Source organism: Lytechinus pictus, chromosome 16, assembly GCF_037042905.1.
Source record: "Lytechinus pictus isolate F3 Inbred chromosome 16, Lp3.0, whole genome shotgun sequence".
Taxonomy (NCBI): domain Eukaryota; kingdom Metazoa; phylum Echinodermata; class Echinoidea; order Temnopleuroida; family Toxopneustidae; genus Lytechinus; species Lytechinus pictus.
Genome location: NC_087260.1, coordinates 8059297 through 8073769, shown reverse-complemented (window position 1 = coordinate 8073769; position 14473 = coordinate 8059297). Strand labels below are relative to the sequence as shown.

Below are 14473 nucleotides of genomic sequence, written 5' to 3'. Positions count from 1 at the left end.
AAATTTGTTATAGACATTCTGTATTTGTTATCATAACAAGTCTTTACGAAACGGGACACTGATAAAGGAGACTCGGGCAAGAGAAAAATTATTCACAAATTGTTTATACCCTAAAACAATATACAAAGTTTATTTCTATATGTATACCACACCAACATCAAATGACAGTCATCAGTTAGTCTGCAGGCACAGACCTTAAGTTTGGTTTTTGCAATTCACATAGTGCATAATGCAGAGTCTGAAGTAGTGAGACTATATTCACTATGTACTGTGGCTGACTCTTATTTGACAAAGACTGACAGTTTGGAGTCTAGTCTCCACTCCAGACATGGTATGATAAGTATGGATCTTTTTTGGTTTAAGTGTCAAATTTGAGCCTGTGCATGCAGACTAGTCATCAGTTGTCCACGGTGGATTAAAGGAACTTTGACTGCGATCATTATCACTCCCATGGGTAATTCCCCGTAACTAGACTTGAAAAGGGATACCTCCCGTCCCAGAAGGCAATAGGTTGAAAACGAATAGACTAGGAAACTTCATATTACATTACGGCCCCTTTGATTACAGGATTATATCCTATCCTATATATTCACAATTTTTCTTTAAAAAAAAAAAAGAGTACTGTTGATATCAAATTCTTTGTCTTCTGCTTCTTTAGAATACAATAGAGGATCAAGATGGTTACAATGTTATGAGGAACTTGAAGTACTGACAGTATTTGAATATTTTAGAATACAATAGAGGATCAAGATGGTTACAATGTTATGAGGAACTTGAAGTACTGACAGTATTTGAAACAGAATCAACAACAACAAAATATCATGAAATGAACAGAAACTGAAACAGTTGTGTGAGAGTTACACATTAGGTAATCAAACCCCATTCAGACCGCCTCGAGTGCCAGAGTACCCCATTAAATCATGAGAGCTTGTTCAGGCTAAAAAATACCAGATAATTATGTTGTGCATTTATACCAACCCGAAGCACACTCTTTCAGGTTAAATTCGGGGTAAATTAAAAGCATACGCAGTATGGTCTGATTAGCAGGTGAGGCCAAGGCACCTGAACCCCCCTCCCCTTCCCAGCCGTGTGAACTCAATAATACACATGCCGTGAGTAACATTATTCATAATTGAGATACAGATAGCCTAAGTAAGGATCTATAACTACATGTGAATAGGAATACGCATAGCTTGATGTTATACTAAATGTCTTAAAAAGGAAAAGTTTGATTCTGTTTAACAATAACAGTTGCTTAGAGTACAGAAGCTACACATACACATGTGCTGGGAATGCATATTTTACAGTGCTTCACAAATATGAAAAAGAGAAAGGTACTTTCATACCGGTATACAAAAAAAATTATTTTCAAATCCTTTTGAAATGCAAGCATTTAGAAATCGATACAAGGGGTGTTGCAAGAAAATGTTTTCTATCAATTGCAAATATTCTGTTGTAATTTTACAGTTGATAAGATCGATTCTAACTGTAGCAAATCAGATACGCTCCTTGTTTTAAGCAGATAAGCAATCATCACAAATTTTAATCAATGGCAAGACATGATTCAATTAAAGACCAACAATAGACTTGCAATTGATCACAATTTTCTTGGAATGCCCCGTAAGAATACATAAAGACAACATACCAAAGATGATATACACAATTTATGATAATAAAAAATTGCTCTAAAAAGAAAAAAATAAATATGCAGATAATTTTAAAAAGTTTGATTTTACATCAGACAATGTATGCAAACTGCTTAGTACTATCAAAAACTGTACAATTCCTGCCCACGCCACATTTTCATGACATGATTTGATTCATAAGTCATAACCAATATTCAAATAGCCGAGATGGGCTTAAAATAATCTATTAAAAACAAGAGGCAATAAAGTAAAAAAATAAAGAGAAAGCATTACTACATGTATGGTTATCATGGAAATTGATGAATGAATGAATACAACACCACACACCAACTGTTTCTTAGAATGATGATAAAAATTATTGAGTTAGTGAAATCTTCTAAACAAGTCCTTTCATTTGGATTAAAAAAAAACCCATTCCATTAACAACAGTCCAGAGTTATCCATCTGAATTCTTATCTTAAAGGGCTACTGACAGATCTCTGCAATAGAGGGGGGCCCCGAAATGACTCCCTATTTGAATCAGTGGTTTTAAATAATGGTTTATGCAGATTTCAAACAATAATTACGCTTCATTCAGTGTGTATATTGAGAAAGTTTCCAATAAATGCACATTGCGCAAAATTCATGCTTGTAATTAAGATTACAGCATTAAGGAGCCAACTGTTTGAATTAATTAATCCACTTGGGAATAAGTCGACACTTATCTGCTGAGCACGCTAGTGCATATGCATGCGATTATGCGCTGACCGACCAGGGTCTAGGAGGTGAGAGAGAATTTCGCTGCAGATTTCTTTGGGAATTTAGACCGTTTTCGGTGAATTCTTCCTCTGCTTATCATATGGTTTTCATTTTTTAAGCATCTTTACACCAGCACTATGCGCTGGCTGCGCCTAGCCTGCGCAGTTAGAAATTGGCCTATCTGCTTCCACTCGATAGGTGGCGCACCGTATTGTGAATCCACCGAATTGCAAAAACTCGCTTTTAGTGGATTAAATATCCATAAATCATGGTTTATAACAATAGAATAAAAAACCACCTTTCTAAATTCAGGTCAATAAATCTGTGCCACTTCACTCATCATGAAACCATCTAAAGAGGCACTATGCAACTTTAGAGTAGCATTCCCAATTGAGATTTCTATGACAAAGGGCCAGGGCCCTGTCTTACAAACAGTTTCGATTGATCCGATCAATCTCAACTGTATGGAATTCCATCCATACCATAATTTCATCTGCAGGAAATTTGCTTAATTTCCTTAGTAAACAAAAAGAATCACACTGAATCTTCAAGAGAATGATGAATGCATGAATATACATCATACCTAGAAAACATTTTGAAAAAAACATGCATTTTAGAGGTCTAAGGTCTTCTGTAGGGTCAATCATATCTACTGGAAGACCTACATGTATGTACATCCTCCACCATCCATTGTCATCTTCAATCCAATAGGAGGTCTACGACTTTCTCCACATCATTGTCTGTCAGGTTAAGCAGTTCTTGAAGCTTGGAAGGCTTCTTGTTTGGAAACATCTCCAGTAGCTCTTGAAGTTCTGGACTTTGCGAGACTGATGTTTGACCTAATATGACACATAAAAGCATTATTATTGCATGGTACAATTTGTGTACTGATATGCCATATTGTAACTTCTGACTGTCTCATTTGCATGTCACCGAGTTGTGCAAATCAATGTTTTGTGAAAAATAAGCCAATCTTCAAAATGCCATAATTTTCTTATTTTATATCCGATTATGATACAAATTTTCAGCATTATGCTAGTTTGATTTTTCTCTATTTATTCAGATCAACAATTTTCTGGGGTGGACTTGACCTTTAACTTTAAGCTGTTTGTGTTACTTACTCTGTTCTAGTTTTGCTCCTGTCTCCAGCTTTCTCAGGAATGTTTCATTAGTTCTATTTCAAAAACAAAGAGAGAAAACAAAAGCATTATAATATCTGGTCTAGAAAATACTACCCCCAGCCATGGCGCGTTTTCCTTCAGCAAGAAATTTACCCACATTGTGCTGCACTTGACCCAGGTGAGGTGAATGGGTACCCAGTAGGATTTATTCCTTGAATGCTTTAGCACCTATATGGTGGCTCAGCAGCTGATACCAAGTATCCAGCGCAGTAGAGTAAAGGCAATCATAGTAGCTGCACTATATAAATGGAACATATTATTATCATTCAAGTGATGTATAAACACACTTCATCACCAGGCTAGCGGAAGGCATTGAGGTTCACACATACATCAATCCTCCTTATTGCATGTATGTGATACTATACAAATAATGCACGTAAGCGCGTGCATGCAGGGCCAAATAATGAACGATGTGCGAGAAGAGCCAATGGATATACCGCACCGAGGTCCGCAGGACCGCGTGCGGTATATCCATTTGGCGAGTCGAGCACAGACTTCATTATTTACGTCCTCTATGCCCAAGAATGCGTGTATTGTTGTGTTTTATACAAACCCCCACTCACCCATGTTACTGAGTTGCCCCGAATGCTACATTTGATCTAAATTCTAGATAATTCTAGACAATTCCAGAACTCGCACTATCCTGCACTCTGATGTCAGAGTGCAGGATAGTGCATTTTGGATGCAATAGTGCAATTCGCTGAATATCATGTGATCCGATTTGGACCCATCAGATTACAGAACAATCTTGGGAGTTGTACATGTACAATCAGCGATATCAACTATCCCACGTAATTTGTTGGGACATGCAGTTCTGGGGTGGTATTCTGAGATCCATTTTATCTCAGATAAAATAAAATATTTTATCTCCGTTAAAATCAGTGAGATAAAATACCCTTCAAATCTCTCCGAATTGGTATTCTGAGAACAATTTTATCTCCATTTATCTCTGTAAGACACACCTACTTTTTAATCAATATCCAATTAGAAACGCGCTTTTATAGCTCTCTCATATCACTCAACCAATGGAAATCCATTCCGCCAGGAGATGTGGCAAAGGAATGAGATTGCGTCAATTTATTGACTTCAAATACGCTTGCACTATACGCTTGCGATGAAATCAATGTCGCAGAGATAAAATAGCCCCTACCCTCTTTTAAGTTCGTTTTATCTGGCTTCAAAGTAATATGGGCGCAAGCACATCATCCGCGTTGCAATGGCCAGATACGCGATGGGTATGTCTGCACAGGAACTTATACGCAAGATAAAATCTAAAATTTTATCTGAGAGATAAAATGTCATCTCAGAATGCCAATTTCATTTTAAGAGATAAAATAAAATATTTTAAAGATAAAATGACCTCAGAATACCGCCCCTGGTAACAGTTAGCGCAGCAGCCGATCAACACTACCATTTACAGCTAGCTACAGCAGCTGATTGTGAAGGTGTGAATTTCATAGTTTGTTTTGATAGCTCTACCAAGTTTTGAATTTGTTTGCACAATCATGAATTGATTTCAATGGTCGACAGTTCGACAACTGAGAGGATTTGTCCTAATGCTTGGAAACGATGATCAGCATCAGAGGGGGTGGGGGGGGGGGAAGATATAGAAAAAGAGAAAGAGAGAAGAGGAATGAAGAATCCAATCCAATAGTCATTTGATAACACGCATTTTCCTTTTGGTTACAAAGCACTGTCCATACACCACTCCATATTTGGGCCTCTAAAACAGTAATTCAACACTTCAGATCAGCTTATTCCATGCAGTCCATTGCATAGATGGGATTTAAAGGGATGGTCCAGGCTGGAGATATTTATGTCTCAATAAATAGAGTAAAATTCACAAAGCATAGTGCTGAAAATTTGATCAAAATTGGATAATAACAAAGTTATTGAATTTTAAAGATTTGCATTATTCCGGTGAAACAGTTCTAGGCAGGTCTTAATGAATATTCATAAGATGTGCTGATGATGTCATATCCCCACTTGTTCTTTTGTATTTAATTACATGAAATTAGGTTTATTAAAAAAAATTCTACCAAGAACTAAAACAATTGGATTGACAACTGCAGATTAACTGCATTAGTTATTTGTCACAACTTATTTCATCATAATGGAGACACATCACTAACACATGTATGAAAAAATGAAACATTCATGATCCATATAATAACATAAGAAAAGGGAACGTGGTGATGTGACATCATCAGCCCACCTAATGAATATTCATGACAATGTGCATATAACTGTTTTTACAAAATATTGACAAACTTTAAAATTCATAACTTCGTTATTTGTTATCCGATTTTAATGAAATTTTCAGCATTCTGCTCTGTGAATTTTACTCTATTTGTTAAGATATAAATATTTTCAGCCCGGACCATCCCTATAATGGTTTTCTTAAACTGGTCAATGGAGGAGGCAAAAGAGAAGAGAATAATGTGAATTTTCACCCACCTGGAATGGTCATTTTTCAAGACATTTTCTTCTCTCTCCTTTCTCCTGTGCTCATTTTCTTCGGCCTGAAAAAAAAATCATAACATCACCTTCCAAAATTAACTGGTCAAATGCAACCAAATTCAAGATGATTCTCACTATTATGCAATGCTGTACATGGATTATATTTATGATTATATTTATAATCCAAAGTCCTAACTATGAAGGGTTTCCTTGCAATACATAGAAGTACATACTACATATTACACAGAAATAGTAATGATACATGTATGTCCATTTATATAGCACAGTTACTTTATATACTCAACTGCTCTTTGATACTTGGTATCATATTATTACTCCGGCTGTAGCTAAGCCGCCATATTAATAGGCGCTAAAGCATTCAAGGAATAAATCCTACTGGGTACCCATTCACCTCACCTGGGTTGAGTGCAGCACTATGTGGATAAATTTCTTGCCGAAGGAAATTACGCAATTGCTGGGCTTCGAACCCACAAGCCTCTGTTTCAAAGTCCGGAGACTAATCCACTGGGCCACAACGCTCCACACAGGTCAAAGAGATGATTTCAAATTCCATTTCAGAAATACACTAATTTCTCTGAAAATCATGAGTAGTGGAGAATAATTTACATCTCGATTTCTAGTGTTTCTGGTTGTAAAAGAAAATATTTCAGCTATGTTCTACACAGTCCTACGTAAAAATTATTACAAAAAAGAAATTTTGTTAACCCTTTCCACGCGTACTTCGCACCAATGCACACTCGGTGCCGTGCGAACTTTGCATTTCACACTCAACAAACAATGCATTGTTTCCCTCCCTGAAAATAATTCACTACAGATGGGTTCATGGTCCAGCGCACAAAGAGTTAATTGCATAAAAAATAAAAATAAAATTGATGTGATAAAATGATACTGGGAAAACCATTCCCTGAGTGGAAACACACCATTCAATTGTATTCAAAGGTTTGAAATTGTTTTGATTTAGTTTGCTATGAAAAACTAGAAGTCAGTTTTAAGCTGTCACCATTACCAATTCTTACCGTTTTACGAGCTCTGGCTTTCTTCTCTTCATTTTCCTTTGCTTCTCTTTCCCTCTTTTCTTTATCTCTTTTTTCTTTCTTTAGCTGTTTGGAAAAAAAAAATGGGACAGAAATATCAATACTACAGGTTGGAAAAGTTCATTGTCAATGTCAGATTGTGATGATACATGATATGTGTGACCTACTACCTCAAAGCCAACAACGATTAAGTCACGAAAAATAAAGTTTGAATTTTAATTGAGCTTGATAAAGCACAACCTAAGGCTAAGCTTTAAAATGATGTATAACTACTTGATGGAATGTAGAGGGTTACAACTGGCAGGCAAAAGATATTCATTCGAGCCAACCCATTCTAAATGTTTGAGTTTGATATAGCTGATTGAAAAAGTGAATGAGTATGATTGTCCATCAAACACAGATTCTATTTTTGGTAACTACTGAACATCCTTTTCCCAAATTGGGAAGATATATCACCAATTTGGAACTAAATTTTACTGGCGGAAGAATAAGGGCCATTTTACTGTCTCAGATGCTGAATTTGATCCTGTCAAGCGTAGTCTTCATAAATGCTGATTTATTTTTAAAATGAGCGGGTCAAGGTACCCTTTTCTGGTCAGATATGGAATGCATATACCCTATCCACTGGTAGTAAACATTGAGCCCTCAAATTTCATCCTTATTTTTTTTTTTTTTTTGAAAGTGCCAAATTAACACATGAGTCTATGGGAAATGTTTTAGGCCTGTGCAACCAGAGGATATCCAGGAAGAGGTTCAAAGAAAAAGGAGAAAACAAGGGTCAAGTTTGCGGTTCACTCAAGCATGAGATGTGCTCACCGTGCCATCTCTATGAAACTTCCAAGCTGTACAGGAAAAAATTATTTACGAAAAACTCCTGTACCTAATCTTTTACGTGTACTTAAATTTACAACATACACAATATACACAACAAAAAGTCAGTCCCGGACTCCCCCCTTAATCAAATTGCTGTAACTTTTACCATAAATAACTGTCATCATATTCGATCATTTTTATCAATACAATGTGTAGAAAATCCGATTATAGCAAGTTTTGACTTGTGTTTATTCAACCGTGAAATTTAGCCCAAAAAGTTGTATCGTCTTTTAGAAAGTAACTTTTGCAAGCCTTCCGACTATTTTTCATGATTATAATGTAGAATTTGTTCCAATAAAGTGGAATCAAAGTCATGATATTTGGCTTGGGACTTTTATAAAGTGACAATTTTGCCTTCTTTCAGTGCATGCTCACTGAAGCATGACATAGAATATGTCCATAACATTCACTCAGAGGGTAGCTTATAAAATGACCTACACGCTCGTGTAAAAATATATTAAAAACTTCCAGTGGTTCAAAAATTATGGATGTTTAAGGGGGGACTTACTTTTTTTGTTGTGTACATGTATATTTACAGTACGAAGAAGAAGGGTGATTCTTTGAGATAAGCCGATATGCTAATTTTTCCTTTTTGAAGACCAGAGTACTATTTTGGCTATTTGCAGAGAACCTTCCTACGCTTTGGGGGTAGCTGGTCACATTTGACAAAGGGTAGTGGAAGTAAGTTAAAAGGCTTGGGTGGCAAGAGGTCCAAAATACCATTATGAAAAAAAAAATGATAAGATTATAATTGGCGGATAACAAATAGGTCAGTGTGCAATAAACATTTTCTTGCTCTACTAATGTAGAAAGGAAAAATTACAGGAATTTTAGCTTTTTGAGGCAGCTAAAATAATGACATTTCATCTGGTTTGCTCAATGATGGAAATCTTAGCTTCCATTAAATACAGCCACAAGTCTTCATCTTCAAAACTGCAAAAACAAAGTATTGAAGTTGGGTTTGTTTTGTTGCTAAATATGATCGTTATCTTTCTATCACTACTGAGCTGTAGAAATTTCAAATCACAAAAAATATCTCAGCCTTTGAAAGTTGAATCCCCCTGTTCTTAATTTTCTGTTGTTGCCCTTCTTCTATTTTGTATCCATTGTCTATAAGTACAAATGAATGTCATATACTTGACCAGAACTAAACGCGTTGCACAGCCTTCCTATTTAAAGCTATCGTGGGAGTGCTTCTTAAAAGGACTTGTCAGACATTTTATCCAACACGTCATGCTTTATTCCAGTTACCATAGTAACAGCACTGAGTTCAATTATATGAAGAAAAAAAGAATTTCTTACAATCTGTTCATATTTCTTGTTTCGGTGTTGCCTTTCCATTGCCAATCTTGCTTCCTCTAGGCTTTTACGTCCTCCTGAAATGAGCAATTTGCAGAGAATAAAAAAAAACCTGGTTGACAAAAACATGTCACTTAATTAAATTTATTCAGGGGTGGAAACTGGAAAGGGGGTCAAAGAAAAAGGTCATGAAAATGTTCCGAACATCAACTCAATTTGAATAAATGCGCTACTGAAAAAGGTCATCAAATTTCAAGGTATATCAGTAAGAATAATATAGTTTTTCGTAGTTTCCTTTAAAAAGATTTAAGCATGGAATAGGTAGTATAAAAATTAAAAAGGTCTACAGGCAACAGTGATGTCCCACACTCACTTTATAAAGAAAATTTACAAACCTTTCAATTTTCATGGATTTGATAAAAATTTATCCATTGTATTATTTCTAGACAGTTACAACAACAATTTCATAAGTTGCAAACAGATTTGACAGCTATAAAATAATCCACTTTTTTCACAGTCATCATCAGAACTACTAAAACTAGTAATAGTCAAGGAATATTTATACTTGCAATGCAAATTAGCGAATGAGAAGCCTTTAATCTTCCTTATGGGACATATGGGGCGTTGCAAGAAACTTGCAATCAAGTCTATTTTCAGTCCCTAAATCAATCATATGTCTTGTAATTAATTGTAAATTCATGATTGATTAGTAATCTGCTTCTTTAAACAAGGAGTGTAATCTGATTTGCTACAGCTAAAATTGGTCTGATGATTGTAAAATTGCAACAGAAAATTTGCATTTGATTGCAAATATTTTCTTGCAACACCCCATAGACCCCGTTCTCATTACTGTCAAAAAACGAGTTTAATGGAAACTAGTTTAGTGTTAAATAGTCTAATATACAATGAGAACGGTCAAAGCAGTCTTGGAAGCAATCTCCTGAATCAGTTCTTCATGAAGAGATCTTCCCACATTTCGAGTGCACTACTCATCACACTTTATGTAGAATGTCTATGCTACGATTTCGAATTTTTTGCAAAACATATCACCCCACGGACAGCATCCCCCTAGCAACAAGACCACTTAACGTGCAGTGGTCTTGAAAACCACTTTTGGCTGGTCAGATGGGAATGCCAGCAAAACAATCTTCCAATCTGGTTTCCTAAACCGGTTTCCAGTAATCTAGTTTTAGAACTTACGTGTATAATGAGAACAGGGTCATACACGTACCTGTACTCTGAGCTTCTCCCGATACATAGGTTGGTTTCTTGGCAGCCCTGTAATCTTCTAGTGCCTTTAATTCTTGTGAAGATTCTGGTGTTCAAAATCACAAAATATAAATCAATGAGTCCAGGGATCTGTTTACTAGTGAATTTAACAATGCCCAATTTCTAGAACAAGTTTAGAACAAGTAGTAAGATAAAATGAAAATGAACCAAAAACAACCAAAAAAGACGGAATTTTGCAATTATAGAAAAGGTCATTTGTATGAGCACAAAATCCAGCATTATTGATTATTCTTATAACATGCTTTTGGACAATGTTAAAGGTCAAGTCCACCCTAGGAAAATGCTGGCTTGAATAAATAGAGAAAAATCAAACTAGCATAGTGCTGAAAATTTCATCAAAATCGGATGTAAAATAAGAAAGTTATAACATTTTACAGTTTCGCTTATTTTTCACAAAACAGTGATATGCACAACTAGGTGAGTCAGTCGATGATGTCCATCACTCACTATTTCTTTTGTTTTTTATTGTTTGAATGATACAATATTTCATTTTTTATAGATTTGACAATAAGGACCAACTTGACTGAACCATATAGTATTAAACAATTGCTAATTCCACATGTTCAGGGAGGAAATAATCGTTGTATCACTTGACAATGAGGAGAAAATTAGAATATTTCATATTTCATATAATAAAATACAAAAGAAATAGTGAGTGGATGAAGTCATAGTCTCCTCATTTGCATACAAGCCAGGATAACTGTTTTGTGAAATTAGGCGAAACTTTAAAATGTCATAACTTTCTTACTTTACATCCGATTTTGATGAAATTTCAGTGTTATGCTTGTTTGATTTTTCGCTTTTTATTCAAATCAACTTTTTGTTGGGGTGGACTTGTCCTTTAATTTTGTCCAAAAGGGTTTTGGAGCTATTACCCCACCACCACCACACTATGCCAATATCTCTACCTTCAGTCCATAACAAGAAAACACAAATGTTATTTAAAAAAATAAGAACCTAAAATGCCTTTCACACCTGATTCACACATGATTTTGCATAAATTTTAAATTTGTAATCCTAATCTCAAATATTTAATGTATAGACAGTTCAAGACAGATATTTCCCGTTTCTACCTCACGATTTCCACTTTTTTTCCCCTCAATCATTATTTTGAGCATATTATTTAACTCAATATTTTTCCATTCCCACTTTCTCTCCATCTCTCTCCCCTCCCCTTTCCTCTTTCCCCCTCCTCCCATCTCCCTCTCGCAAACTGCATCCCTCTCTCGCTCTTTGACCCCCCCCTCTTCCCTTCTTTATTCCTTGTAATAACTGCAAACTATGTAGAACCAATACTTACTAGTCAGCATCTGCTGCCTCTTTGTAGAGTTTGGTGGAATAACACTGTAACTTGATGCAGTGCTATATGAATGGTAGAACCGAATAAGAAAGCAGTTTGAAATATAAAAATATGATGCAACAAATGAAATAAAATTAATTCTTCATGTGACAAGCTTGGGAATAGAGCATTTTGAAATGTTTATCACTTGTCGAGGAGCCATTACTTTAAGCAAGGAAGAACAGTAATCTTTTTTACATGTGGAACTATGTTATGTAACTTTGACGAATTGGTCTATTTGTTTTATCATATGTTATATTTTGTTTAACCTGATTCAGAAATTTAGAAAAAATTATTATATATGCTCATTCAATGTAGGAATGAGGGGGAAGAAATGCAACAGATGTAACATTTTATTTTTGATGCAAAAAAAGAATTTGAAAACTTGGCAGGGCTGTTCACCCCCTATGCCTCTTTATGCTTGTAATTGTGATTGGCTGCTGAGCACTGGCTGCAAAATGTGATAATTGCTATACTGGCAAAGTTGTCACTGTTGGAATGAAACTCTTTATGAAACAGCCCCAGGTTGTATGCATGATGGCCTGAAAATCAAGAAAAACCATTAATAATAATAATAGCCAATTTTTATAAAGCGCTTTTCCCAGAATGGCGCGTTACAGCATATTATTACTCCCGTCAGTGGATTCATTTCAATCCCGCAAGAAAAGTGCACAATTTCCACTCCCTGGGGAGCATTCCTTGCATTCATCATTACCTTTCCGTCTGAGCCTGAGGTTGCTGGGAGCTCCCCTGAGATGATGTTCCAGGGGCCTGCTGTTGATGCCCGTCGTCTGCACCTGAACGAGCTTGGCCAACTTGCTGAGAGTTAGAAGAGTACAAACCACTGCTGGATGTGTATCTGCCATTGTTGTATGCCATTGTTCCAACACTAGATGAACCCCTATCTTTCAATCCTCTTCCTCTCCCCAATGTTGATCTCGTTTTATTAATAATAATATTGCTAGTCCCCGTTTTCAAATTGATTGAATTTTTTGAAGTCCTACTCACATCACTCGGTAATTGATTTGACTTTGAGGTAGTTTTGCTTTGGTGTGTACTTCTAGTACTACTAGATCTACTTGAAATTGAAGGTGGTGGCAATGGTTTGTCTAGTATTTGTCCATGAAATTGATGAGACTTTTGCGAGTCAGAAATACAACCTCCTATTCCTAATTTTCTTCCGCCAGTTATTGCTGTTTTATTGCTGCTCTTGTGGGGTGATGAATCAATATCGCTCTGAGTTTTAGTTTTTCTTTGTCGATTATTCAAGTCAGAAAGCGTGACAATGGCGGAGGTGGAAGTTTCATGAGGTTTTCTGACTGTAGCCACAGCTCCCTGCTGAGCGCCAGATCCTGTCCCTGATCCAGCCTTACGATTTCCGGGCTCCTCTCCCGTCGAGTTGCGCTTGCCTCCCCGTTGGCGTTGCCGTTGAACAGTTGCTGGCGATTTTGTTGACGATAATGTTGAAGTTTTAGCTCTGTTTCTCTCGTCTTTCTCTCGATCTGCTACCCCTTTCCTTTGCCTTGAGTGAGTTAGGGATTTCCCACCCACCGTATACGAAATACTCATGACTGACGAAATCAAAATATCTTAAAATAGACATTTGGTTTTCCCCAGGGCCAAGGGCCAAGCCAAGACAAGTGTTTCTATTAACAACTACATACAATACGGTAATCATTAAAGAGCAAATAGCAAAAGGAAATAAAGTCAACTTTAGCCTTGTAGATTTTTTTAAAAATTTTATTTATTTTATTTCCAGGCAAAAGACAACAAGAATATATACAAGAGGAATAAATTACCACCGATTCGTGCCTGAGGATGACTAAAAGAAAATTTATTTTCTGTTATGAAGCTCTTCTCACTAGTAGGGGTCATGGGCGGAAATCCCAGGGGGGACAGGGGGACGCGCGGCCGCCCCCACGCCCCCTACTAAAAATAGTAGGGGGACATAATATCAAATGTCCCCCTACTGTTTTTGGTCTTTTTACGAAGGAGAGAAATACATCATTAAAAATCAAAGCAAAACATGTATTTTGGACGAGATGACCTAACTTTTTGGGTGATAACCTTTTTTTTTTGCTTGTCAAATTTTCAGCGCCTGGTCCCCCTACCTTTGGGGAGAGATTTCCGCCCTTGGTAGGGGTTTACAAATATACAAAAATAAAATTGGTATACAATGGCAATATATGTTTGGATGCATAGCATATTAAACAAAGAACCTAATAAAGAGTGTTTGTTTCCATGTGAAATTATAATATCCTGTCAATATTAAATGTTCATGTATTTGAATAAACAGTGTTAAACTCGGGAGGTGTAGTTGCATATATTGTCGCGTTGGGATCGGTAATTATAAGAAGGGAAGCGTAATAAGGAAACTTTGGAGAAAGTTATACAGTTCAAATCACTAGATATTTAATCATCATTATTCAGCTACAGTTCGAAGTACATGAAGATTCAGATATAACAAGAGACGATGAATATAAAATAATTTAGAAGTTTAAGATTGAGATTGTGAATTTAAGATAATATGGACGTCTAAGTCTTGAAGTCAGTCCGTCTATCTGGATAAGTGTGGGTTTAGTATTCTACTGT

The 14473-nt window shown here is 36.1% G+C and overlaps 1 protein-coding gene across 1 annotated transcript; it reads right to left on the bottom strand.

The window, feature by feature from the left end:
- Nucleotides 1-607: 607 nt before the first annotated feature.
- LOC129279208 (rho GTPase-activating protein gacO-like) lies at nucleotides 608-13553 on the bottom strand. The gene is made up of 8 exons (XM_064111230.1): nucleotides 12597-13553; nucleotides 11843-11904; nucleotides 10484-10567; nucleotides 9256-9329; nucleotides 7063-7146; nucleotides 6023-6087; nucleotides 3506-3558; nucleotides 608-3223 (listed from the first exon to the last, which is right to left on the bottom strand). The coding sequence occupies exons 1-8, from the start codon at nucleotides 13448-13450 to the stop codon at nucleotides 3084-3086; spliced, it is 1416 nt and encodes a 471-aa protein (XP_063967300.1). The 5' UTR covers nucleotides 13451-13553; the 3' UTR covers nucleotides 608-3083.
- Nucleotides 13554-14473: the final 920 nt, after the last annotated feature.